The following is a 25,617-nucleotide window of genomic DNA, read 5'->3' as shown; positions in this document are numbered from 1 at the left end:
TTATTCCTTAAATCAGTGGTTTCGCAATCTGTGTGTAGCAATGCCCCAGAACTTGCTGGAGCAACACTGCCTGGCAGTGAGACCATGGTGCAAGCCTCCAGACAGCAGCAGGAGACTCTGCACAACAAGCAGATCTGTAGCATGCAAAAACTGTGTGTGGTGAAAAGCCCTCCCGTTCACCCTGACCGTCTCACCACTGTTTTTTTTAAATTAATTTTTTAATTATTTTCCAAAATAAAAACAAACAACAAATATAAACAAACACATAACAAACACAAACTCAATACACAACACACACAAAAAAAAAAACACAAAAACACACCGTTGGAGGGTGCAGGCAATCATATATCAATATATCTAAACAATCAACACATATCTTCTAATCTTGTTCTTCTTAGTAGTAGTAGTAGTAGTAGTAGTAGTAGTAGTAGTAGTAGTAGTAGTAGTAACTTTATTGTCATTGTGCTACAGCACAACGAAATTTATGCACCTTTGAGATACAAGCATTAATATATACTACAATTCCAACAATCACACTCTACAAACTCACCCACACATTCTATACGACATGCATCATAATATAAAAACAGTATAACAGACCATAATGCCCAGGAGCCTCGTAACAACTATATCGCCTTATTCAACATAATTATGGCTGTGGGATAAAAACTGTTCAGGAATCATGTGGTGCTGCTGTAAGAGTTCTGTATCATCTACCCGAAGGCAACAGTTCAAAGAACTTATTAGCCGGGTGGAAGGGGTCTCTCAGAATACTATGTGTTCTGCAGACAGCGAGATGTATAGATGTCCTCCAAAGCTGGTAGATGAAGGTTGATGATGTGCTGCGCGATCTTAATAATTCTTTGCAGAGCTTTTTTGTCCCCTGCAGCAATTTCCATACCACACCAAGATATCATAGGTTAGGACACTTCTAGTTTAACCTCTTAATATCATTTATCTATCATGTCATATCCTGTATAATATATCATGTATACAGTATATTCATCTAAATACCCTATCTTATATATCTACAACTTCATTTTCAACCAAGCATAAAATGGTCTCCATTGCTCCATCTGTGTCGGTTTACGCTGTTGATCCAAAATCTCTGTAAGCCTATCCATTTCCGCCACATTCATTATTTTCTCTATTAATTCATCTTTCGTTGGAATTTTAATATCTTTCCAGTATCTAGCATATAAAATCCTTGCAGCAGTTAATATCATAATAACTAAATACACATCATTTTCTTTATCTATAACATCTAAGGTGACATTAAGCAAAAATAACTCTGGTTTCAGCAGTATCGTAAATCTAACAATCTCTTGTATTATATTCCTTACCATTTACCGTATAATTGCATTTTTTTACATGTCCACCACATATGATAAAACGTCCCTTCTTCACATTTACACTTCCAACAATTTTTTGATATGTTCTGATTCATTTTTACCAGTTTTACTGGTGTCATGTACCATCTATAAAACATTTTATATACATTTTCATTAAAATTTGTTGCTCTAGTAAAGTGACCTCCTTACCACTGTTTAAGGGCTCGCATTAGGCCTCAGAAACAGGAAGTTAATGGTGGCGATGTCACCATCATCATACACTGCTTCATTCCAAAGATGTCACAGTCCCGACAAGTTTGGGAACCACTGCCTTAAATCCAAACAGAGTTTTGTTGCTTCTAAAATCTCCCCTTCCTTCCCCTATGTTCCTCTGGGAAACCTCAGTAATTTCTCCTTCCCCCACATTCCCCCCCCCTTTTACTCTGCCCCTTCCCCTTCTTAGAAGTTCTTCTCTCCTCCCCACTCTTAGTCTCTCTTCATTCTCACTGCTTTCCCCAGGGCTCCACTGAGTGTTAGCTGTAGGATTCCCCCAGATTAAGTGAGTGGGAACAAAATCAGTCAAACCCTGTTTGAACTCCCTTTGTGGTTTTTGAGCACTCTAGTAAATCTTCACCCTCATTTCCTTTCACTGCCAAATTATATACAGTAGTTGCGTCATTGGCCATTAAACTAGCTCCCTAAATGCGATTACTTTTCCCCTGTGTACACGTTATGTGCATTTTAAAAAACAGTTCAAGAGGGAGAAAATGGGAGATAGTTTCCCGAAGATGAATTTGAGGAATGACTTGGGTGTTCCTTCCAAAAGAGAATCACTGTGTTGGAAGAAAGAAAAGAGCCATTAAGTAACAACCTCTATCAAAAGGGCAAAGCATGTCTATCCTGTACCCCTGCACATAGCAGACTGTGAAAACCAGACCTCAGTATGACATGAGAGTTGGTGCATCACAGTAACTGTGCCAAAAAGCTCCTGATGATTCAAGCCAAAGTCAGCCAACACACAGAAGAATTCAACCAAGCAGTCAGGTTCAAGGAGAAACTTAGTTCTGTTCTCATACATTAAACGGTTCCCTGGATTTGATTATACTTAATGTGACCAAAGAATAGAATGGAGGGAAATACAGCCTGAGACACAGGTGAGAGGGCATAAAACATGCCCTGACCTAAGTCGCAGGGAAGGATTCACCCACAGTGGTGTCCCCAAGTACACCCTTTGATATTCTCCCTTATAAATGAATGGTTGCCACTCATCCTGAAGAAGAATGTTCAAGAGCTGCACTTGGGGCCAATATTGCTGTTAAGGCAAAACCTGTCCAGAATGCAGTACCTACTAGCTCAGCCTCAGGGTTGGCTCAAGATCGCCTGACAAGGAATGACAAATGCTGCCGCCTTAACCAATGATGTACTAGCCTCTCTGCTTCTCCCACTCGCCAGTGTTTTAGTTCAGCACTTTCCTTCCCTCCACATGTCCCCTTCCTCTCTGTCCCCCTCTGTCCCCTTCCACATGTCCCCTTCCTCTCTGTCCCCCTCTGTCCCCTTCCACATGTCCCCTTCCTCTCTGTCCCCCTCTGTCCCCTTCCACATGTCCCCTTCCTCTCTGTCCCCCTCTGTCCCCTTCCACATGTCCCCTTCCTCTCTGTCCCCTTCCTCTCTGTCCCTTTTCTTCTCGGGGAGGGGGGTAGGAGAAGGAGTAGCAATGGAGGCAAGTAGGTAGACAGAGAGAGGCAACCCCCAACCTGCTGCCTGAAGCAACAGCTTCAGTTGAGATCATGAATGGGCCAGCCCTACTCAGACTCCACCAACAAGGATCACCTGGGGAAGGTATGATGCATCTCTTTGAGCAGAGAATACAGGGCTACATGATAACTCCTTAGAGTTCATGCCATCTGCCATAATGTCATGTAATTCACGGTGCGTAAATATGGCCTCAGCACATAACCCAGTCAGAAACTGAATTATTACAGATTTAGTCCCAATTTAAGCAAAAGAGAACAAAAAGGAAGTTGCTTGAGTAAAATAACACTATGAGCTTTTAGCAATGGGAAAACATTTTCCTAGCTGGTCCACCTTAAATGTTTCCAATCGACAGTGTGGTTTTAGAGTTGTCTTTGGTCTTTCTAATCAGTGTAAGTCTCTGTTCGGTGAGGGCTGCTGGGTGACACTTGAGATCTAAAGTGTATGGGTTATAAAAATAACCTGTCTTCCAACAAGAGATGACAAACACCAGGCAGCTGAGTCACCCTTGAATACCCTATAGATTCAAAATCTAAATTCCTATGACAAAATGGAAAATGGGCAATTCAATATCTAAAATTCAGAGGTTAACTGAAATATATACTTGGCAGCAAACTAAATGCATGTCACTAAAAGTGCTGGGAAGGACAGACACCTCACTCTTCACTTTATTCAGTGTATGCTTTTGAGTTAATTTCTTTGTCTACTTTCCCAGAACATTTTCACACTGTCATCTTACTTATCATGCAAGTACATCTATTTACCACCTTCTGCTAAAGTACTAAAGTCAGTTTACAATTTATGATAGCAGCTTACAGTCTAATAGATTCAACTGAAAAAGAAAACAAAATTCAGGCACCTACTCCCACTTAATAGTGACTGTGACCTAATGACCAGAATGGCCACTGCAGGACATACAGTCCCCAACCTAGATGAGAATTTTCAGGACAAGAAGAAGGATACATTGCAAGACTGGAAAATAAACCTCTTTTGGGCTTATTTTGGGCTAAGAAAAAAAAAAAAACACCCTGAATTATAGCCTATTTAAGCAAACCAAAGAAACAAAAAATGACAACTGTCCTCCCTACATAAGAACAGTCCCACTGGATCAGGCCATAGGCCCATCTAGTCCAGCTTCCTGTATCTCACAGCGGCCCACCAAATGCCCCAGGGAGCACACCAGACAACAAGAGACCTGCATCCTGGTGCCCTCCCTTGCATCTGGCATTCTGACATAGCCCATTTCTAAAATCAGGAGGTTGCACACACACATCATGGCTTGTAACCCGTAATGGATTTTTCCTCCAGAAACTTGTCCAATCCCCTTTTAAAGGCATCCAGGCCAGTCGCCATCACCACATCCTGTGGCAAGGAGTTCCACAGACCAACCACACACTGAGTAAAGAAATATTTTCTTTTGTCTGTTCTAACTCTCCCAACACTCAATTTTAGTGGATGTCCCCTGGTTCTGGTATTATGTGAGAGTGTAAAGAGCATCACTCTGTCCATCCCCTGAATAATTTTGTATGTCTCAATCATGTTCCCCCTCAGGCATCTCTTTTCTAGGCTGAAGAGGCCCAAACGCCTTTCCTCATAAGGAAGGTGCCCCAGCCCAGTAATCAACTTAGTTGCTCTCTAAGTTGCTTAGTTGCTCTCTTAGTTGCTTAGTGCACCTTTTCCATTTCCACTATGTCTTTTTTGAGATGCAGCGACCAGAACTGAACACAATACTCCAGGTGTGGCCTTACCATCGATTTGTACAACAGTATTATAATATTAGCCGTTTTGTTCTCAATACTCTTCCTGATGATCCCAAGCATAGAATTGGCCTTTTTCACTGCCGCCGCACATTGGGTCGACACTTTCATCGACCTGTCCACCACCACCCCAAGATCTCTCTCCTGACCTGTCACAGACAGAACCCATCAGCCTATATGTGAAGTTTTGATTTTTTGCCCCAATGTGCATGACTTTACACTTACTGACATTGAAGCGCATCTACCATTTTGCTGCCCGTTCTGCCAGTCTGGAGAGATCCTTCTGGAGCTCCTCACAATCACTTCTGGTCTTCACCACTAGGAAAAGTTTGGTGTCGTCCGCAAACTTTGCAACCTCACTGCTCAACCATGTCTCCAGGTCATTTATGAAGAGGTTGAAAAGCACTGGTCCCAGGACAGATCCTTGGGGCACACAGCTTTTCACCTCTCTCCATTGTGAAAATTGTCCATTGAGACCCACTCTCTGTTTCCTGGTCTTCAACCAGGTCTCAGTCCAGGAGAGGACCTGTCCTCTAATTCCCTGACTGTGGAGTTTTTTTAGTAGATTTTGGTGAGGGACCATGTTGAACGCCTTCTGAAAGTCCAGATATATAATGTCTACGGGTTATCCCGCATCTACATGCCTGTTGACCTTTTCAAAGAATTCTATAAGGTTCGTGAGGCAAGACTTACCCTTACAGAAGCCATGCTGATTCTCCCTCAGCAAGGCCTGTTCGTCTATGTGTTTTGAGATCCTATCTTTGATGAGGCACTCCACCATCTTACCCGGTATAGATGTTAGGCTGACTGGCCTATAGTTTCTCGGATCCCCCTTCTTTCCCTTTTTAAAGATAGGCGTGACATTTGCTATCCTCCAATCTTCTGGCGCCATGGCCATTTTGAGGGACAAGTAGTACAATCCTGGAAGACTGAACCAGGCACTTGTTACAAATAAAACATTTTAACTGTGTTAAGGGCCTAACAAATCAAAAAGCGATGCTGTGTTTGTGCCTTCGCGGGCTTGTAGCACCACTGAAATCTTGCAAATGGGGTTCCACAACTTCATCTCAACCACTTCGCACTTCAATTGCATAGGCAGAAGAGTCCTCACTGGCCTCCTACTGTCCCTATCTGCCACACAGGGGACCACAGCAGGTTCAAGTACTATGGGGATGTACTTAGTAACTGCCATCCAACCCTCAAAGAAAGCAATTCCAAGACATGCCCAAAGGGAAAAGATTATGACCCTGAATTCAAAGTGACACAAACCAGAACATCCACCCATTTCACATATTTTAATTGGTACTATTTCATACATGCACTCAAATTGGATAAGGAATGGTAAAAACAAAACAAAAAATCTCCACCCTTATTTTCCAAACATCCTTCACTGATCTCCAGATGTATTTATATTTACTTCAGAGCAGCTAAGCAGACCCCCAAATGGAATTAAAGTTGCAACCCTTGGGTGGAATTCTTGTTTAGCCATTTCCCCCACCCCTTTTCCTGCTCTACTCCATGCACACTCCACACAAATCATGCACACTCCAAGTTTTTTTCACAGGGAAAAAATAGAGAGTGTGTGTGCCTATATATGATCTATATATAAAGAAACTGGATGATTAGCTAAAACAGATTATACAGCTTGATTATACAGCTTGATTGTTCTAATGTAAATAGCAGCTAGGAACCAATCTGGATCTGGACCACAGAAGAAAGAGGTTTTTTTTTTGCCCCCATTGTGGGCCAATACAGATTGGGGGTGCTACCACTACTGCTTGCCCCAGGAAAAAACTCCAATTGGTGCCAGTGATTTTAATTATAGGTGCATAAAGAGTACAAACACAATCATTTGTTATGTGTTCATTCTGCCTGTGAACTGTCCCTTTTAGCACAGAAGTGCAAAAGCAAGGACATGAGGATGCTCAGCAAAGTCACAGACAGCTGGCCAGAAGGTTAGCAGGATAAACAGGACAACGAAGGGGGGGGGAAATCTGTGTCTAATCCATTATTTCAAAATCCCCCAGGGACCAGAACGCAGGGTCCAGATGAAACCAGCCAGTAAAGTGCGTCCTATTCTTCTGTGACAGGCCAGTTGTAAATCAGGACTGCAAAATAAGACTACCACCACCACGCTCAGAAGCACACAAAGTCAGGAAGACTCGACAGAAGGGGAGAAACCCACTCATCTACACTTTGCAGTCCTTGGTTCCAGCTGCACAGGAAAAGTAACACTGGCTCAAGCTATTTTTAAAGAGAGAATTTACACCTTTGCCTCCTACAATCCCAAGCCACTTCTACTTCGCAATGTGCTGAAACCAGGGGAGGCATCAGGAAATCCCAGCTGGCAGAAGCACATCAGTGTCCCTCTCAAAATACAAACACTTCTGTGTTGCTAAATTCAGTGCCTCCAAAGGACAGGTGCGTGTGCACAAACCCCTCCAAGTTACACAAAAGCAGCTTTGCCACATGGAAATGAGATAAGAGTTCGTCACCTGCTGAGAACAGGTATCAAGGGCTGTGCCAAGCGTGGCAATATTTTTGATATGGAAGTCATGGGAACACAGGCATGCACACTCATATTGTGAAGGTATACACACCACCCAAAAAATGCACATACATTCAGAAACATTCTACATATGGATTGCATGCTTTGTCTTGCATGGAAGGGTAAACATTAAGATCTCATCACACTCTTTGGCAGTTCCGAGGCAGCAGAGGCAAAAGTGAAGAATGGCTTGCAAGGAAAGATGAGTAGAAGGGGACTGAATAACTCTAGAGCAATTTGCCTGGGTGGTAAGAAGAGAATTCTGATCTCTAGAAGGCACCAAGTGGCAGTGAGTAAGTGAGTTGAAGGTGGTAGGCTAGCCTGGAGAACAAGGGGAGACTCGTGAGCAGTTAAGACAGGGTGATGGAGAAAGGGGTGAGCACGCTTCACTATGTGTGTGAAAATGGGAGTGCTGCACCAGGACTGATTAGGGAAACATCCCAGGGGCTTCAACTTTGGTTCTGGTTTGGAAGGGAAAGATTTGCATTAAGGTGGATATTTTGAAAGGCATGCTTGCAACCTAATAGGATCTGGAATTCAGACAAGTAGTATGTGCATAACGAGAAGGGTGGGAAGAAAGAGATTTAGAACTTGACATGGATTTTGGAACTTGGGCATGGAGATCTGATGGGTGATACAATGGGTAGGGTTAGGCAGACTAGGGACAGCAAAGATTTGCCTTGGGGGTCGACTACCAGTACTGGGGTGGAGGAGAGCACCCGATAACAATAGCCAGCTTGAGGTCAGAGGCTGAGCCTTCTCTGAGCAGTGTGGTGGCCTGGAGCCAGATTAAGATCCCAGGAAGATCCCAAAGGGTTGCAAAGCAAGCTGGAGACTGGACAGTGTCAGAGGCACCCTATGGAGCCATAAGCTGATGATGTAGGTAGATCCAACAGACATTGAGAAAGCCAAGTAGAGTGACAGGACACCAGGGAATTGGGGGAGAACTCCATCAGCCAAAGTAACAAGATAAGACCATCCCATAAGGAAGGGGGGGATGGGGAGTTTCAGGGGCACTGTATGAGGGAGTATCCCTTGGTGGGAGGAGACATGTTCAGGCCCGGTTTGGCAAATCAAGAAAACCCCAAGAACTTGGGGGAACCCAAACACTTAAGCTTGAATTGCTGTGGGGGCAGTGGCACTGCACAACCAATGGCCCTGGGTGCTGATTGCTGGTGGGGAGAAGGTAGCCTACAGCTGACTGGTAAAGGGTAGGAATTGGGAGAGGCAGGAGATGAGCCAGTGGGACTGGGGGATTGAATGGTGCCAGGGGTCCTTGGTAGGGTGTCTTCCCGGTAGTGCATGGGCTGGGGGAAAGCACCCATTGAGGACAGGATGGGTGGGGGGACGCATGAGAAGCAGGGAGAGGGTAGCGTACAGCTGACTGGCAAAGGGCAGGGACTGGGAGAGGCAGGAGGCCAGCCAGTGGGACTGGGGGAACAGCACTGAGAGCTGGTGGGGCATCCTCAAGAGCTGGGGAGCAGGTTGAATGGTGCCAAGGGTCTTTGATGGGGCATCTTACTGGTAGTGCATGGGCTGGGGGGGAAGCACCCTGTGGGGACAGAATAGGACGGGACACGGGTGGGGGACCCATGAGAAGCGTGGAGGAGGGAGCTGGGCGCCCCCTGGGAAGGGGAGGGGGAGGCCACTTACGGGCGAGTCGTAGGAGAAGGCACACTCGGTCTTGTAGACGCGGTCGCCGGTCTTGGGCACGCGGATGGTGGGCATGTAGGGCACCAGCAGCTCGCCCACGTCCCCCGCAGCCATCGGAGCCTCCCGGCCGTCCCCGAACAGCGCGGCCCGCTCCATGCTCGCCGCCGCCGGACGGAGCCGCAGACCAGGGAGGAGGGAGGGCAGCCGGCCGAGCCCGGGAGGAGGAGCGGGGAGCCCTGCCCAGCCCTGCCCGCCCGGCGGGGCGCTGGAGAGATGCTATTTTAAGCCAATGGCAGGAGCAGCCGCAGGACGCGCCGCTCGGCTGCCGCTGGCGATGCTCCCGCAGCCCCTTCCCCGCGCCCACGAGAGCTGCCGGGGCGCAACCCGCCCGCGCCCTTCCCACGGCCGCCTCCTGACCAGGGAGGGGCACTCTGCACATGCTCGGAGGCCACCTCTTCTCAGTGCCCCTCCCCTCTCGGAGTTCTGGGCTGGGGGAGGTCCGGGCCTGGGGGCTTGCAACATGGGAAAAGACCACTGGAGGGGGGGTTGTGGAGGTCCAGGCTTGGAGGGTGGGGGGAAAGGGGATGTGAGCACGAGAAGGGCATGCGCGTATCTTGGAGGTGATGGAGATGCGCCTGTGACCCTTCCAAGGTGATGCTTGGGGGAGGTGCTGAGCCATGCTGTGGGGATGCTACCCAATGCAAGTGGAACAGACTCTCTCTCCCATGCTCTTCTGGGACAGCTGAGCCTCATCAGCCAGCTCCATTAGGGAGGAAGAGGGGGGCTCAAAGACTCTACAACAGGAGCAAGATTAATAAACAAAAAAGGGGTCTATTTTGGGATTATGACATTACAGTAATCATTATATGTGGATCAGCACTTGTTTTGATCAGCAAAAATTATAGATGCAGTCCCTCTGCACAATAAGCTAAGCTCGCAGAGTAGGGCAGTGGCCTTCAACCTTTTTCATACCACAATCCCCAAAAACAAATAAAGTATGAGACTGGGGACCCACCACTAATCCCACCCCTCCCCTGGAACCTGATCTGCCCACCCCTGTCTCCTCCCCCCACCTACCCTATTTCCCCCTACCTCCTGTGTCTTCATAACAACCCTGTGAGGTAGGAGCTGAACAGGGCTGGTCTTAGGAGCTGTGGGGCAAGACAGTAAGAAGAGGCTGTGCAGGACAATATCAAGAACTCAGTTTTGACAAGGAAGTGCCATTATTGGATTGGATTCAAGCCCTCTCTGGCACAGGCTTTGAATGGTTGCCATGCCCCCCTCCCCAATGAGGCTTCATGACCCCATGGAGGTCACAACCCACAGGTTAAAGAGTAGGGGAAAGTAAGCGCACCTGGACTGGACTGAGGTTTTTCATTAACTGAAGCTACAACACAATGCACACTTAGGGCCCAATCCTATCCAACTTTCCAGCACCAGTGCAACCGCAGTGCAGCCCCATGGTAAGGGAACAAATGTTCTCATACCTTGAGAAGGCCTCAGAGACTGTTTCCCCACCACAGGATGCAGTGCTAGCCCCATTGGCACAGCTGCACTGGGAATGGAAAATTGGATAGGATTGGGTCCACACTTGGGAAGGTAGTGGGATTTACTTCTGAGCAGGCATATCAAGGTTGTAGAAAAACACTGACAGACACGGAGTTGCACAAAGGATTGTTGCCTTGTCTTTGTACGCAAGAAAGAAAAGTCCATTGGCCCAAATCAACACACCAGTCCTTAAGAGTCTTAGTAGCCTTAATTTGATTCAAATCCTGCTCATTATTAAAATTGCCCATACCTTACTCTACCAAGTAAGGTAAGCCTTTTGAAACCTAACTGTGGTGATTATGAACTGGTATTGAAACTATGAACTGGTATTTCATCCCATGGCCCACTGGGTCTTTTGAATTCATGTTCATCATGAACTCCTGTTCATGTTCATTCAAACAGGGCAGATTACCTATAAACATCCCAAATGGTTCTGTAAGTTTGTCCTTACCATTGGTTCATGCATGCATGCTTGATCAATCAGCATACAATAATTCCCAGCTCCAGATGTGTCTTTTGCAAATGGGGGTGCATAAGCTGACATCCCACCTAGCTGGGCTGGACAACTTCTAGCTGAGGAGATCAGTGATGTATCCTTCACTCGGAAAATCATCACAGAATGGTCAACATTACTGTGAACTGTCTCTTTGGTGTGCTTCCAAAAATATGTTTCTTGAACAGGAGTTTCACTTCTGAAGTAATAAAGCCAGTTGTGTAAAAGAATGTCTGTGTTGTTTTGACCCAGCCTCAAAAGTGAGAACTGGTATCTACCACACAAGAGCAAAACTTTGAAAATGAGTGTCCACACTGGTGTGATGTTCCCCTTGCAAGGTGATTGAATCAAACATAAGCACTGCGTGAATCTGTTATAAAATTCAACGTGTGTTAGCTTTCACACATCAAGAAGTAATGTGAACTAGACCAGTGTTTCTCAACTAGTACTACTACTGCTGGTGGTATTTCAGGTAGTACTAGTGGGACCTTCCCCCAAACCCCACCACCTGCCAGCAAGACCAGCAATGCAACACAACAATCAGCAGCAGGAGGCTTGGTTTGGCAAGCAGTACTACAGTGTGCACTTTTCACACCCTCAAAAAAGCCATCCTGTCCTCCCTGTGCCTCTTAACTGGTGTCTGTCATGTTGGGTCTGGCCTTCTAATCCAGAAGTAACTGGTGATGACATGTTTCTAGGTAATCTGTTGGTGGTACTTCCAATAGGTGGACAATGCAAAGTGGTACAGCAGGGGACAAATGGTGAGAAACGCTGAACTAGGCATTGATCTGTAATCTTCAAGCATGTCTGGCCTATATAGTGTAGAACAGCCAGCATGCATCTCCCAAGGTCATGAGAGAACATCCTCTGCTTGACTGGTTTCATGACTGCTTTCTCCCACTACCAAGACACTTGAGGCCCATATCATAGGCTGGAGGGAAGATCTTGCCCTTTTAAACACCTTCAGGTTAAAGCACTTAACAGTTTAAAACCTTAAACAGTTTTTTATGGAGAGTCAGTGGGATGTAGTGGATGGAGAGTTTTGTCCTGAATTCCAGTCCCCGTTTAGCCATAAAGCTACTGGGTGACCTTGGGCAGTCTAACCTATTCAGAGAGTTGTTACAAGGATCAAATGGGACATTGTACAAATTCTTGAGTTGGAGGAAGTATGGGATACAGTCATAACAACCACAGTGCTGAAAACTATTTCCCCCTATTTTAGACCTTCCACTCACCTCAGAAGTTCGTGTGATGCCTCAGTGTCCTGAAGTCATTTGTCCTGCTGAGTCATTTGTCCCTGTTGATGGTGTTTGTTTTGTCCTTCTTCCCTACTGGACTGGTAAACAAAGAACTTGACTTTGAGCTAGCTCATGGCCCAGAAAGCCCACCTGATTCCCAAGAGTAGGAAACTCAAGGGCTTAGAGGGCTGCCCAGAATTCACTCCTACAGGCAAAACTTGATTAATGCCCACAGGTGATACAAAACAGGCTCAAGCATCCCCTCCTTTGCACATTTGCCTGCACTCTCATCCAAGTACTGTACTGGATTCAACACTTAGCTACATGTGCTACAGGAACCAAGGTCCTGGGCAAGCATGCATATTTAAAGCAGAAAATGACCCAATTCAAGCCCAATGGAACAGGGGCAGAGGGGTGGTGCTACTTGCCAGGTACCCCCCCCCTTCCTTTAAAATTAGTAACAAAAAAAAGGATGGTATAATGGAAGACCTGGAAGATCCAGGTTCAAATCCCCACTCAGTAGTGAAGCTTCCTGCGTCACCTTGGGCCAGTTACTATCTCTTTGCCTCACCTACCTTACAGGGTTGTTGTGAGGACAAAAGAAGGGAAGGAATCATGTACACCACCCTTTGATTCTTGGAGGAAGGGCAGTATAAAAATGTGAATGAATTCTGTCTTTCAAAAACTAGGACTATAACATGAGTCTGTACAAGCAAGCCCAAAGGAAGCCATCCCTTCAGGTCCTTTCAAACAAGTACAGCCTGATTCCTTCTGTAGCAGACATGAGAGGCTGTTCTCCTTAACAGTGACCAAATGCCAAACCACAAAAAAGAGTATCGTTCTCAGTAGGTGACCTGTACAGAAATCATCACCACCTGTATTTTCTTATCAATCTGACTAGAACAGGTAGAGAACAGGAAACCAAAAGAGCTGAATGTAGTTGCCTAGGTGGGGTGTGCTACAGAAAGAGAAGCCACATTTATGTGCTATTGTAAAAAATCCCCCAGCAGAGTCTATAGCTCTCAGCAATATTTAGATTGGAGGCAGTTCTTAGAATTAAGGACTTTGCCCACTCTGTGAATGTGGAAACCTGGTCTTGGTCCCCTGAAGAGCGGCTGCCCTCTAGTGTTTGAATGACAGGAGCATCTACTGTACATTGAGAAAGAAACAAAAAGATGAGGTCTCTTGTTATCTGGTGTGCTCCCTGGGGCATTTGGTGGGCCGCTATGAGATAAAGGAAGCTGGACTAGATGGGCCTATGGCCTGATCCAGTGGGGCTGTTCTTATGTTCTTAAAAAGCAATACAGTATATTAGAACCACCCTATAAAAGACACAGATGAAATGTCACTTTCTAGATTGTATCACTTTAGAGCAGAGGTGGGATGGATTTTTGAAGGTGGCTTCACATTACAAAAAAACCCTCCCTGAATACCATAAACTAATATACTAGAGCAGCCATTTTCAACCAGTGCTGTGGCACACTGGTGTGCTGTGAATGGTCCAGGTGTGCTACAGGAGTTTGGGGGTCATTTATTAGTAGGGACATTGGGGGATGTGAGCCCCCCACCAACAGCATGGTGTGCCTTGTCAATTGTTGAAAAACCGATGGTGTGCCTTGACAATTTTACTACCTTGTCAGTGTGCTGAGATGAAAAAGGTTGAAAATCACCGCCCTAGAGAGAGATTCAAATGAAGACTTCCTCTGACTGTTGTGTTACAATGCAAAGTTCTTCTCACATAGGGTGCAGCTGACAACCTGACACCTTCCACCCCAATGGTACATGAAACGGTACATTCAAGAATTCTACCATCTCATTCTGTGAAATGTACACATTGGCTCAAAAACATTGGCATACATTTTCAGAAATGTGAAAGCACTCTTCTGAAGTCTTCACTGTACCAGAGATGTACACACATGCTTCATATAATCATATTTACAGATTTGTGTTTGGCGTACTGACAAATGGCTCCCCCTCCCCATAAGACTCCAGTAGCATTTCAAGTGGTACCAACTAATATCCACCTGAGGGGGGGACATTACTGAAACATAAAAAAATTATACTTTAGTATAAAAAATTATGAAAAATAAGAAAAATAGCTTAGGGCTCAGTTCCATTCAACTTTCCTTCACTGATACAGTGGTGCCAATGTGGCATGTACTGCATCCTGCAGAGGAAGGGTAGTCATGGAGGCCTGCCAGGGTAACAGAATATTTGTTTCCTTACCTTGGGGATGCATCTGTACTGGAAAGTTGAATTCGATTGGGTCTTTAGCTTTCTAAATATAAGCCAGGTTCCACATGGAACTGAGAGAATGGGGCACCACAAAAGCAAAATAACTCTGCTTATATATTCCATTAACTGGAACTGCAGTCAAAATCCAAATACAGGTGGAGCCTATTTATGCGTGTGAGTCCCGTTCTGTGACCCGGCGCGATTAAGAAAAACGTGTTATGCAAAATTGCATAGAGTTACGCAAATACGCTGCAGCCTGACACTTGGGGATGGAAGGAAACTAAGGCAGCTGTTCTCCATCACCTCCCTCTCCTCCGCTCCGTACTCTGCCTTCCCCGTTGCCAGCTGTCTCACTTCTTTCACAGGTGGGATGCTGAGCTTTTAAGAGTCCAGTCCTATGCATTTCTACTCAGAAGTTCTGATGACCTGCTGGAATGCAACCTTTTGTGTAAGTTGCTCAGGCAACTGCCAAGTTTTATGCCTAATAAAGGTCGTCTGTCTGCCGTGTCTGTCTACTCAGAAGCAAGCCCCATTGTAGTCAATGGGGCTTATTCCCAGGAAAGTGTGGCTTACTCCCATGACTAGGTTGAAATTATGCAGCAAGTTACTGAAATGGGAATTTATTGTTTATTGTCAGGTGTATATTACATAATTCAGTACTGTTTCTAGGTGCATGCACAAGTCAGGAGACTCAGAAGCTTAGTTGTCAGGTGTTGCTTTAGGAGAATAATCAATAAGACTTGTGCTCGGGGTTTCAAAGTGATACCACGGTCCGTCTCCCCTTTCTTTCATTAGCCGACGCACTTCATGTGCTTGGCGCCTTTTAAAAGAAAGGAAAATAGTGTTACAATGCTTTCCAGCACTTTCACAGCAGCCATTGCCAGGGCAGAGCACTGGAGACCAGCACCTCAGCCCTGGTGGATTGGGTTGTAAGTTCTGAAAGCCACCAGTATATCTATAGAGGCTTCTACCTTAACTCGGTTTTCTGAGCCTCATTATTTATAATAGCCATTCCTTTCTCATAATCCTTTTCAGGAGGGTCGAGGAGATAGCAAGCAATCCACCTAGTTATAGGATGCTGGAGAAAAGAAAAGCCAGAAGTTATTAATGAATCACAAAAATCACTGCATTACACTTGCAAAGCTCCCCAAGTGAAATATTTTCCATCATCCAGTTTAGCATAAAACCATATGATTTCCAGGTTATTGATTTAAGTGAGAATTGGTAACAAAGATTATAATTTGCAACAATCACATTTTCTCTCTCATCTGTCTGTCAAAAGTTGGTCAACAATTTTTCCCCAGTTCTGTACTCACTGGATAATATTCCCAGTGCTCTGGAACATAACCTTCTGGAATCTCAGCCAGTTCAGCTTCACCTAGTGGGAGACAACCAACTTATGTTCAAAACCAGTGGACCTATACTGTTCCTTCCATGAACATGATAAAACTACATGATAAAAGTTGCTCTTATGCCTTTAAGCAATAGCTTGATGTACAGAAGTCAGCAGGTGAACCTTTTCATATCAAGTTTCAAGTCTTCCAGGCAGAATCAGAGCATATCCCATTATATCTTAAGGGAAAAAGTCCCCGCCAATTACAAATCACTAACCCAGTCAATTTTTAAGTCTCCATTACCCTTGGATTACAAGTACCACCTGTAAAACCAGGAAGACATTCATTACACTGATTACATGAATGGAGGGCAAGCATGTGAGCACAGGTGTTTCCAATCCTCTAGTCCAGGATTTGGAGAATTAGAAACGTGATGTCTATTTTACTACCAAATGTGGATTGGCTATATTTGCAGAACAGGGAAGCCTACCACCATCCTCCAATGACAGGTAATAGCAGTACTTCTAGAAAGAAGGCTTCCCAGTGAATTTTTCATTATCTAGTGTCTGCTGTGCAGACAAATCAACAAACCAGGCTCAGTGTCACTCCAAAAGAGATTCAATTACTTGTTATTTTCAACATTTCAAATAATGATGTGGTTTCAAACTTGCAAAAATACTCACCGATGAAGATATTAACAAGTGTTACAAATACAGCTATTGGGATTCCAGTTAACAAAATATAGAATCTCTGTTTGAAAATGGAAAAGAAAAAACTATTATTATAATGTAAAATCTATAGTACCCTGGATCTTCATGAAGCCCAACTTCGTATGTAGAATACTGCATTTTCTTATACGAACAGCACAATCTGAATAATTGTGACATCTTCTCTTATGTGAACTCCAAATACCCTGAATTTTCAGACATTACCACTTGAAATTTGATGGTACCTATGTGTGACAAAAGAACATCTGTTCTCATAGCAATATCCTTATCTCTCATAAATGTGCACTGTTTGCTCCAATAGGTCTTTTTTGAGTTGTTTACAGGAAATATCCAAAGAAGCTATATGAGCACATAGAGGAACATTGTGTGTGCAGCCTGGACCTAATTTGTTGTTTTCATACCCACTGCTGAAGAGACAAGTCATTTTTAAAACAGAGCAGTGGCTTACCTCTTGATAATGGGAATTGCAATAGCAAAATCAAATGAATCTCTGCTACAATAATTATTCTTTTCTCATTTCATTGAAACCCAAACTAGACATTTTGGCCCTAATCCAACGTTCTGCTGGTGGCACTCCTGAACAGCATCCTTGCATTGGTGTCAGGCTCAAGGCCCTTTTAGCACTTCAGACAGTATCAGCACTCCTGAATCACAGCACTCTCCTCCCTCACCCCACTGCAATGCAGTTGAACAGTGGAGGCACTTTTGCAGTGCAGAAGGACTGGTACTGTCCCTGCCCTTATTCACCATCCTAGGAAGCAAGGCAATTGTGCTCCATGAGTCAGAAGAGTGGAGGTTCCATCTGTCTGGGGAAAAAAAAGTTTTTTAATGGCATCATTTTTTCTATGATCTAATGATACTTCTGCCCTACTTGCCAAGATCAGAATGCCATTTTAGACACCTTCTCTCAGGTACAGCCGAGGTTTGGGCTTAGGGAGGCAGAATACAAAAATCTCTTGTATCTCTTAGTTTATTTACAATCAAAATGTCTTGTGCAACATTTTTTGTTTCTATTATTTCTTTCACTCACCAACAAGTTCAGGAAACGCTTGTCATAAAATTCTGTTGGCTTGATGATAAACATTCTTTTCCCATGACTGCTATGGCGCACTGGGGCTGGAAAATTAAGTTAATGCATTAATAGAAAGAAATAGAAATATTTCTACAACCTTTTCAGAATACGAAAAACTCTGTACCTTTGATCCCATTCATCCTCATAATGTTCTCATGCAGCAATTCTGCAATGACCTGGAAATAGTCACCTTTCCAACGCTGTTCAGTAAAGACAGTTTCCTTAAGCACTGTTATTTTTATTATCATTATATGAACATATGAAACTGTCTTAGATTAAGTCAGACCATTGGACCATCTAGTCATCTGCAGACAGGCTCCAACTCTCCAGCAGATGCCTTTCTCATCATCGACCTCCAAATCCTGTTATATGAAGGTGCCTTGGAATCAAATTGCAGATTTTCTATGTGCAAAGCTCATAACTCCACTGAGTTATGGCCTCTTTTGCAACCCACTCTTCCTCCAGGAAACTCAGACCAGCCTATTAGCCTCAAGATGCATTCCCCAGGGCCAAGCAAGAACCTGAACCAGAATTTCCCATATTCTCCATACCCAACCACTTCATCATACTAGCTCGCATACATTACAAAGCCACAGATGTATTCTTTGTGAGCTATTTAGAAGTACATATGAAAAACAGCTTTTACTCTATTGCTGTGGCAGGAATTCTACCAGATCTAAGTAGTTTTTCTATCTACATGCCTGCAGATGTAACCATGGCCCCTTCTCACAAACTGGCAGTGATACCAATGCCTTGCAGCTGGGTTATTCCTCACTGAAGAGTTACTTGGACCAGAAGGGAAAGCACTCTGTTGTTTTCAATTGCTCTATATATTCTATGGCTGAGCTCCAGCACCAAAAACATAGGGCTGATTATCCCTTACCCGCACTGTTTGGAACAGGAAGTTGTCTGGATTTCAGAATACCAGTAATTGCATAAATATAATGAGACCTGCTTCCTTTTGCTCTTTTCACTGTTACCTACATGGGTGGCTGCTGGCCTCTTTTTCATTTTTTCAACAACACACACTAAAGAGCAGAAAATAGAACTTACAGCCTGTACCTGAACTGGACTTGGGAATGGACTTAAGACCCGCTAGTGTTCACACTACAGAAAACAAATCTTGGGCAAAAGTGTTTGGATTTTGGAATAGTCTGGATTTCAGAAGTCTGAATAAGGGATAATCTACCTGTACCAATGCTAAGTCTTTATCAAGTTCAAAACTAATCAGGGTTTGTTTTGTGGCAGAGCATGGAGAAGCACAGGATTGAAAAATAAAGGCTGAAACATGTTGATTTCAAGCGGCTCTACCGTCCAAACTGAGGGCCCAAGCCTACCCAACTGTCCAGCATTAGTGCAGCCGCAATGCAGCTCCAAGGAAAGGGAACAAGTGTTTCCTTACCTTGAGGGGGCCTCTGCAACTACCTCCCCACCACAGGATGCAGCACACCCCATTGGCACAATTGTATTGGCATTGGAAAACTGAATAGGATTGGGCCCTGAGTCACCTACTCCCATGCTGTTTTTCTAACAAACTACCGGTAGATCTAAATATCTTTCCATTTGCTTTCATCATTTAAGAATTGTAAGCCTAGCTTTTTCTGCAAGCTCTTTGCAAACCTCTGCTCCTTCCATAAAGATGCCCCCTGCAAGGAGTTCCTGTGCTCTCCTCTCAACTACATGGCAGGCAGAATCCAGCAGGTGAAGCTAATCCAGGCATGCGAGTAAAACAGTAATAACATATGAAGAGCCCCACTGGATCAAGCCATAGACCCTTCTAGTCCAGCTTTCTGTGTCAAACAGTGGCCCACCAAATGCCTGAGGCTGCAATCCTATACTCATTTTACTGAGAATAAGCCTCATTGAACATAACACAACTTACATCTAAGTAGACATACCTAGGATTGCACCCTCAGGGAGCACAAGACCACAAGAGGTTTGTATCTTGGTGCCCTCACTGGCACCAGACTTTCTGAGGTAGCCTACTTCTAAAACCAGGAGGTTGCACATACTTATCACGGCTTGTAACCCGTGATGGACTTTTCCTGCATATATCTATCCAATCTCCTTTTAAAGGCATCCATGTCATATGGCATCACCATATCCTGTGGCAAGGAGTTCCACAGACTAATGACACACTGCGTAAAGGAATATTTTCTTTGGTGTGTCCAAACTCTCCCAACACACAGTTTGAGTGAATGTCCCCTGGCTCTGGTGTCGCGTGAGGGGGAGAGGAGCATCCCTCTACCCACGCTATCCATCAACTCCTGTGGCCAGGAGTTTCACAGACACTCAGTCTCAGTGGCTGCCCCCTGGTTCTGGTGTTGAGGGAGAGGAGCACCCCCCATCCACTCTATCACCGTATCCTGTGGCAAGGAGTTCCACAGACAGTCAACGTAAGTGGCTGTCCCCTGCTTCTGGTGCCGCGTGAGGGGGAGAGGAGCATCCTTCAATCCACTCTACCTATCACATCCTGTGGCAAGGAGTTCCACAGACACTCAGTGTGTGATGTGAGAAGGAGCCATCGGTCCACCTCCTGCAGCCAGGAGTTCCACAGACATTCAGCGCGTGGTGTGAGGAGGGACGTCGCCGCTCCAGCGGCCAGGAGTTCCGCAGACGAGCCCCCTGCCCAGAGCCCAGCCGCTCGCAGCGCCCGCCTCAAGGTCACCCTGTGGGGACGCGCCCCGTCCCACCCCAGGCTCCCTACCGAGCGCTCCGGGGCGACTGGCGGCCCGCCCCAGAGGCGGGAGGCGACCCCACAACGCCGAGCCGGGCAAGCCCCGCCGGGACCCCAGGACGCCCGCCGCGCGGAGCAGGAGACTCATGGCCGCCATGCCGGAGTCTGGCAGGCGGGGGCGCGCGCGCGCTCGCCGCTCTCGCTCCTCCGGCGGGGGCCGAAGCCTGCCGCGCCATCTTGGGAGCGGGCACTGCTCTCCTCCCACCGCCAGGCTCCGCGCAGCGTCCTCGAAGCCGCCCGCGACGCCATTTTGCAAGCGGGCACTGCGAGCGCACGGCGCACGCCCGGATGTTTTCTCCGGAGCTTCCGGTCCTGCGCCTTTCCAAAGCCTGATCGGGTTTTCACCCTTAAGGAGCCACGGCCTAGAGCGTCGGGTGCGGTGTTTACGTCCTCTCCATCCTGCAGGGGGATTGTGGGATGGTGGCGGCGTCATGGCGGCGGCTGCGCTTTGCCGGCGGTTCTCAAGCGCCTTGAGGTTGACGCGGGCAGCCTGGGGCGGGCCGTTCGCCTCGTCCTTCAGGTGGGCAGCCCCGGGAGCGGGGCTGAGGCGGAGGAGCGGGGCTGGGAGGGACTGGCTGGGCTGGGAGGGAGGGAGTTCCACAGACTCCGTGGCAAGGAGTTCCACAGACTCACCGATACCCACACAGCCCAGCTGCTGCTGCTGCTGCTGCAGCTAGTTAGTTAACTAACCTGCTGCTGCTACTGCTGGCAGCTTTGTGGGTGTCATGGGTGAGCCTGTGGAACTCCTTGCCACAGGATGTGGTGATGGCACCTGACCTGGATGCCTTTAAAAGGGGTCTGGACAAATTCTGGAGGAAAAGGCTGTGAGGGGTCTGTGCAACCTCCTGGTTTTAGTCGTGGGCTACCTCAGAATGCCAGGCACAAGGGAGGGCATCAGGATGCAGGTCTCTTGCTGTCTTGTGTGCTCCCTGAGGCATCTGGTGGGCCGCTGTGAGATACAGGAAGCTGGTCCAGGTGGGCCCTTGGCCCGACCCTGCAGAGCTCTTCTTATGTTCCCATATAATTAGTCTGTGGTACTCCTTGCCACAGGATGTGTGGCAATGGTATCTGGCCTGGATGCCTTCAAAGGGGATTGGACAGATTTCTGGAGGAAAAGGCTCTGAAAGAACAGCCCATCACAGGTTACAAGCCGTGATATGTACGTGCAGGCTCCTGGTTTTAGAGGTAGGCTACCTCAGAATGCCAGATGCAGGGGAGGGCAGCAGGACGTTGGTTGTGTCTTGTGTGCTCCATGAGGCATCTGGTGGGCCACTGTGCAATACAGGAAGCTGGGCTAGATAGTTCCTGGGCCCAATGAAACAGTGCGCTTCTGAGGTTTTTGTGTTTAGGAGGGAAGTAATGTGTTCTTGTACAGTGTAAATTCACAAATCTTTACAGTGCTGTGTTTTTAATTCTCCTCCTTTATGTCCTTCAGATTGACCTTCAATGTTCCTCACAAGAATGCTGTAAGAGTGGAGCTGCTTCCTGCCTGTTCATCCATTCACACCTCATGGCACCGAAATGGGTTGGAGGAATTTTTTGATGACCCTAAAAACTGGGGGAAGATAGAAGTCAAATCAGGTAAGTAAGAGACCCTGAATTGGTCTCTTTGGATTGCCTCCCACTATGCTAGAGAGCAGTATATGATGCCAGGGATGTTCGATGGGTGGGGAGGCAAAACTTTTGCATGTGGGTTGTCAGTGTTTGCACACCTCACATGGTGGCAGCACTTTTCAAAGAACTTCAGTGGCTTTGCCTCCCCACCCACTGCACGTCATTGTATGATCATCGGGGTTGTGTTTTTTTTGAGTGTCTGCAAAATCACTGCCCCATTTCAGAAACTGGTCCAAGAATGGGCAGAAAGTAGATCTTTCCAAACTGGTGGGTCGTTAACAATCCCCAGGATCGCGCTGCTGCCGGGGACAAAAGGGTTTCTTTTTAAAACTTACTAAACCCAGTGCCAGCCTCCAAGGGGTGCGGGGAGCCCTGCAGTTGCCTCCACAGGGTTTCCCAAGCCTCAGAATGAATAAAAATCATGGTAGGAACCCACTTCTGATTTTCAATCACAAAACTGGAAGTGGGTTCCAGTCATGTTTTTTACCCATTCTGAGGCTTGGGGAGCCCTGTGGAGGCATCTGAAGGGTTCCTCACACCTGCCCCCAGAGGCCAGCACTGAAGTTTTTTTTTAAAAAAAACCCTTCTCTCCTGGGAAGTGGCATGATCCTGGGGATAGCATTGCTGCTGTCCCCCTGTCCCTGTAAAGACTTAGGTGGTTCCCAACTTCTGAGTAGAAGTTTGGGAACCACTGGTATTGGGAATAGTTGGCTCCACCTCCTGAGCTATTATGGCTTCTTGGAAGGTTCTAATAGAAAATAACTAATAACAGAATAGAAAAAGACAAATTGCCCACCTCCAGTCACATGTCATGTTCAGAAATTAACATTTCTTGGTTAGTTTGCTCTGTTCAGTTTTATACAAAAGCAAAATTAGAGCACTTATGGCTGGAAAGAAGAGTTTGGAAATGTCAGAGCTGGGACACAACTATTTGGTAAAAGTTAAGGACCTGGTATCTTTGGGTGGGCAAGGATTCCAGTGGTCAGGAAACAGTTAACGGAACTGTTATCCTCTACTTGCTCCTGTTGCTCTGATCTGTTTTTTGTTCTTGCTACCTCCATATAATACTAGATTGTTTGAAAGTCTGAATTTTGCAAGCAGATTATGATATGCAAAACTATAACATCTGTAAAAATATATTTAATTTGCACAATTCTGATTGCAGTATGTGTTTGCATACTGATACTGCTAAACTTTGCTGGATAATAATTGTGTTGCTTTTCCAGTTTCATTATGCAATAAGGCAAGCTGAGATATATATCAATTGTAGATACATATGCTCAATATTGTACTTTGCAAAATAAACAATTCTGCATATAGTCTATTGATTTGTATAATTTAGTTGGAGTATAGAATCAACCTTTCCTTAATATCCTGCTTGAGTTTTGTGAGGATGCAAGTATATATCAACAGCTATTGAATCAGAGATTCCACAAGGCTAAGGAAAGTCATCAAACGGTTCCTTAAGTAGCTGCTATTGTCATAGGGTCAATATGGCATCCAAATGGCCCTTTCCTCCTTCCAAAGATACCATCCAAAAGTCTAAAATACTTTCTGGTGCTCTTTGTGACACAGGGGATTCCTGGACAGTAGAACAGCTTCGAGGCAAGAGCAGTGAGGATTTGCACAAACTTTGGTGAGTATGTTTCAGGGTAGAAAGTTGCTTATTTCTTTAGGAAAACTGTACTTCTCTTATCTGTGGCAAGATATTTCAAGAGCTGCTTGTGCTTGGTAACAGCTCCTCTCGGCTCTGTGTGTATTTTTGCTCCAGTTTTCTTTTCCCTTGGCTCTTCCATTCCTTAATATCAGGTCTCACTGCTCTGTGCTTTGGCCCACTTTCTCTAGTCTCCCTGACTTTTGACCAGACTCCTTAGCACTCCCCTGTCTTTTCATAGCACAAAGCCACTGTGCTTATTCATAATATCAGAATCTATTTGCATTTCTGTTAGTGAGAGGCTGACTCTGCCACTGATAGGCTGAGTTGTTCAGGGGACTAAAGAGGTTACTATCCAGTTTTTGTGATAGAAGAACAAGTTTTCTGTTTGGTTGGGATAAAAACTCAAACAGGGTGAGACTGAGGACAGTTAAGAAGTCCCACGATTTGGGGAAGTGAAGGGACGGCAGCAGCAAGACTGAAGAAAGCATACTGTAGTGTAGGCAATGGACAGAAAATGATTAAACTGAAACAGTCAATGGGAAACCGAACCCGAGGAAAAGATCAGGGAGATGAGGGAAGAAGTGGTTAATCAAAGTGAGAATTCCCAGATGAGGGCCTGCATGCCTGGGGGGGGGGCAAGAGGAATGTGGAGGTGTCTGGTCAAAAGACAGGATAGCTCAAGGAAGAATTGTGGCCAAAGTAGCCAGTGCTGTGAAAAGCAGGGACTTGAAGAAACAACTGATGGTGAGTTTTGAAATTAAGAAACGAGAAGCCAAGGCAAAAGTAGGATCAAAGCAAAACTACACGTAGGTTCTAGAAACAGGAGCAACTATGCATGTTGACAGACTGGGGTGGAGGTAGATAGTACTGCTGGATCTAGAAGCCACATCATGATAGAAATTCTGCTAGTTGTGGCTTCTTCTGCCCCTGCAGCACTGGCAGGGGCTGTGTGACACCCTGTGTGACCTGGCAACTCTAAGGGGTGATGAAGGCCAAGACGTAGCGGTGAATTTCCCATCTGATCTGAACTATGCAGCCAGTTATTTAGATGCTGGACTTCTAGTAAGGATGACTGCCTGATAAGCCTGAAAAGTCAGCAATCTATAATTTGGCATCAGTTAATGTTGTGAAGATACTATGCAAAGAATTGCGTACAATCAAAATGTGTTGCTCTCATGCAGCTCTCAGGAAGAGCTCTACATGTCTCACCTGTCAGCATTTCCTCTGATTTAGGTATGTGCTCCTGAAAGAGCGAAACATGCTTTTGACAATGGAGCAAGAAGCAAAACGACAGAGGCTACCCATGCCAAGCCCAGAGCGATTAGAAAAGGTATCTTTGTGACCAAAAGAGGTGCCAGCAAACATGTGTTCTATGTGAAAAATACTGCATTTGCAGTTCTGCTAAAGGTTCTTGTCAGCTTTGACCTGATTTTATGTGAGTGGAGGAGACAGAATAGGGAGGGAGCCTTTTAAACTTTCTCCAGTTGCATGAGGCCCTTAAAATGGCTTCACTGTCCATCTGGTTTGAAGCTGACTCTGGATTTTGTCAGACAAGGGGTGGGGGGAAGTTCCATTTGGGAGGGTTTGAGCCAGGAGTGCTCATTTTTAGTGCTCCAGAGACCCACAGGTCTCACAGAATGTGCGCTAATACTTGATCTGCTTCTTGTCCAAGCTGCTCTAAAATCTGGAAAAGAGAACAGGGAGAAAGGTGGGTGCAGGGGTAAACCAGGATACACACTCACATTCTGAGTTTGAAATTTTGGGTTCAGTGTTTAGCTATGAATTTGGGGAAAGGGTTTGTACTTATGGGAAAATGCAAGAGCAGTGACTAGGGCTGTAATTCAGTACAAACTTATCTGGAAGTAGAACCTATTAAACACAGTGGGACATACTTTTGGGTAAACATGTATAGGGTTGTGT

General features: G+C 45.7%; 3 protein-coding genes across 6 annotated transcripts in view; 1 reads left to right on the top strand and 2 right to left on the bottom strand.

Annotated features, from left to right (window-relative positions):
* Positions 1-9,314, bottom strand: part of USP13 (ubiquitin specific peptidase 13) — an 88,229-nt gene extending 78,915 nt beyond the window's left edge. For 3 of the 4 annotated variants that reach the window (XM_066622434.1, XM_066622435.1, XM_066622436.1), the window contains exon 1: positions 9,042-9,313. In XM_066622434.1, coding sequence (XP_066478531.1) covers positions 9,042-9,197 — 156 coding nt within the window. In that variant the 5' untranslated portion in view covers positions 9,198-9,313. Of the gene's footprint in view, positions 1-9,041 lie in introns of all 4 variants that reach the window. The other variant, XM_066622433.1, reaches the window with a different exon arrangement.
* A 5,849-nt stretch (positions 9,315-15,163) lies between these two features.
* NDUFB5 (NADH:ubiquinone oxidoreductase subunit B5) lies at positions 15,164-20,553 on the bottom strand. Its single transcript, XM_066620615.1, has 6 exons — positions 20,397-20,553; positions 17,648-17,733; positions 16,573-16,639; positions 15,872-15,933; positions 15,527-15,633; positions 15,164-15,375 (listed from the first exon to the last, which is right to left on the bottom strand). The coding sequence occupies exons 1-6, from the start codon at positions 20,521-20,523 to the stop codon at positions 15,255-15,257; spliced, it is 570 nt and encodes a 189-aa protein (XP_066476712.1). The 5' UTR covers positions 20,524-20,553; the 3' UTR covers positions 15,164-15,254.
* Positions 20,554-20,758: 205 nt separating this feature from the next.
* Positions 20,759-25,617, top strand: part of MRPL47 (mitochondrial ribosomal protein L47) — a 6,941-nt gene continuing 2,082 nt past the window's right edge. Inside the window, exons 1-4 of the mRNA XM_066621735.1 lie at positions 20,759-20,946; positions 21,862-22,007; positions 23,616-23,676; positions 24,931-25,027. Of these exons, the coding sequence (XP_066477832.1) occupies positions 20,858-20,946; positions 21,862-22,007; positions 23,616-23,676; positions 24,931-25,027 (393 nt within the window). The 5' untranslated portion in view covers positions 20,759-20,857. The remainder of the gene's footprint in view (positions 20,947-21,861; positions 22,008-23,615; positions 23,677-24,930; positions 25,028-25,617) is intronic.

Source organism: Tiliqua scincoides, chromosome 3, assembly GCF_035046505.1.
Source record: "Tiliqua scincoides isolate rTilSci1 chromosome 3, rTilSci1.hap2, whole genome shotgun sequence".
Taxonomy (NCBI): domain Eukaryota; kingdom Metazoa; phylum Chordata; class Lepidosauria; order Squamata; family Scincidae; genus Tiliqua; species Tiliqua scincoides.
Note: the sequence above shows the minus strand (reverse complement) of the source record. Positions and strands in the feature narration are given on the sequence as shown.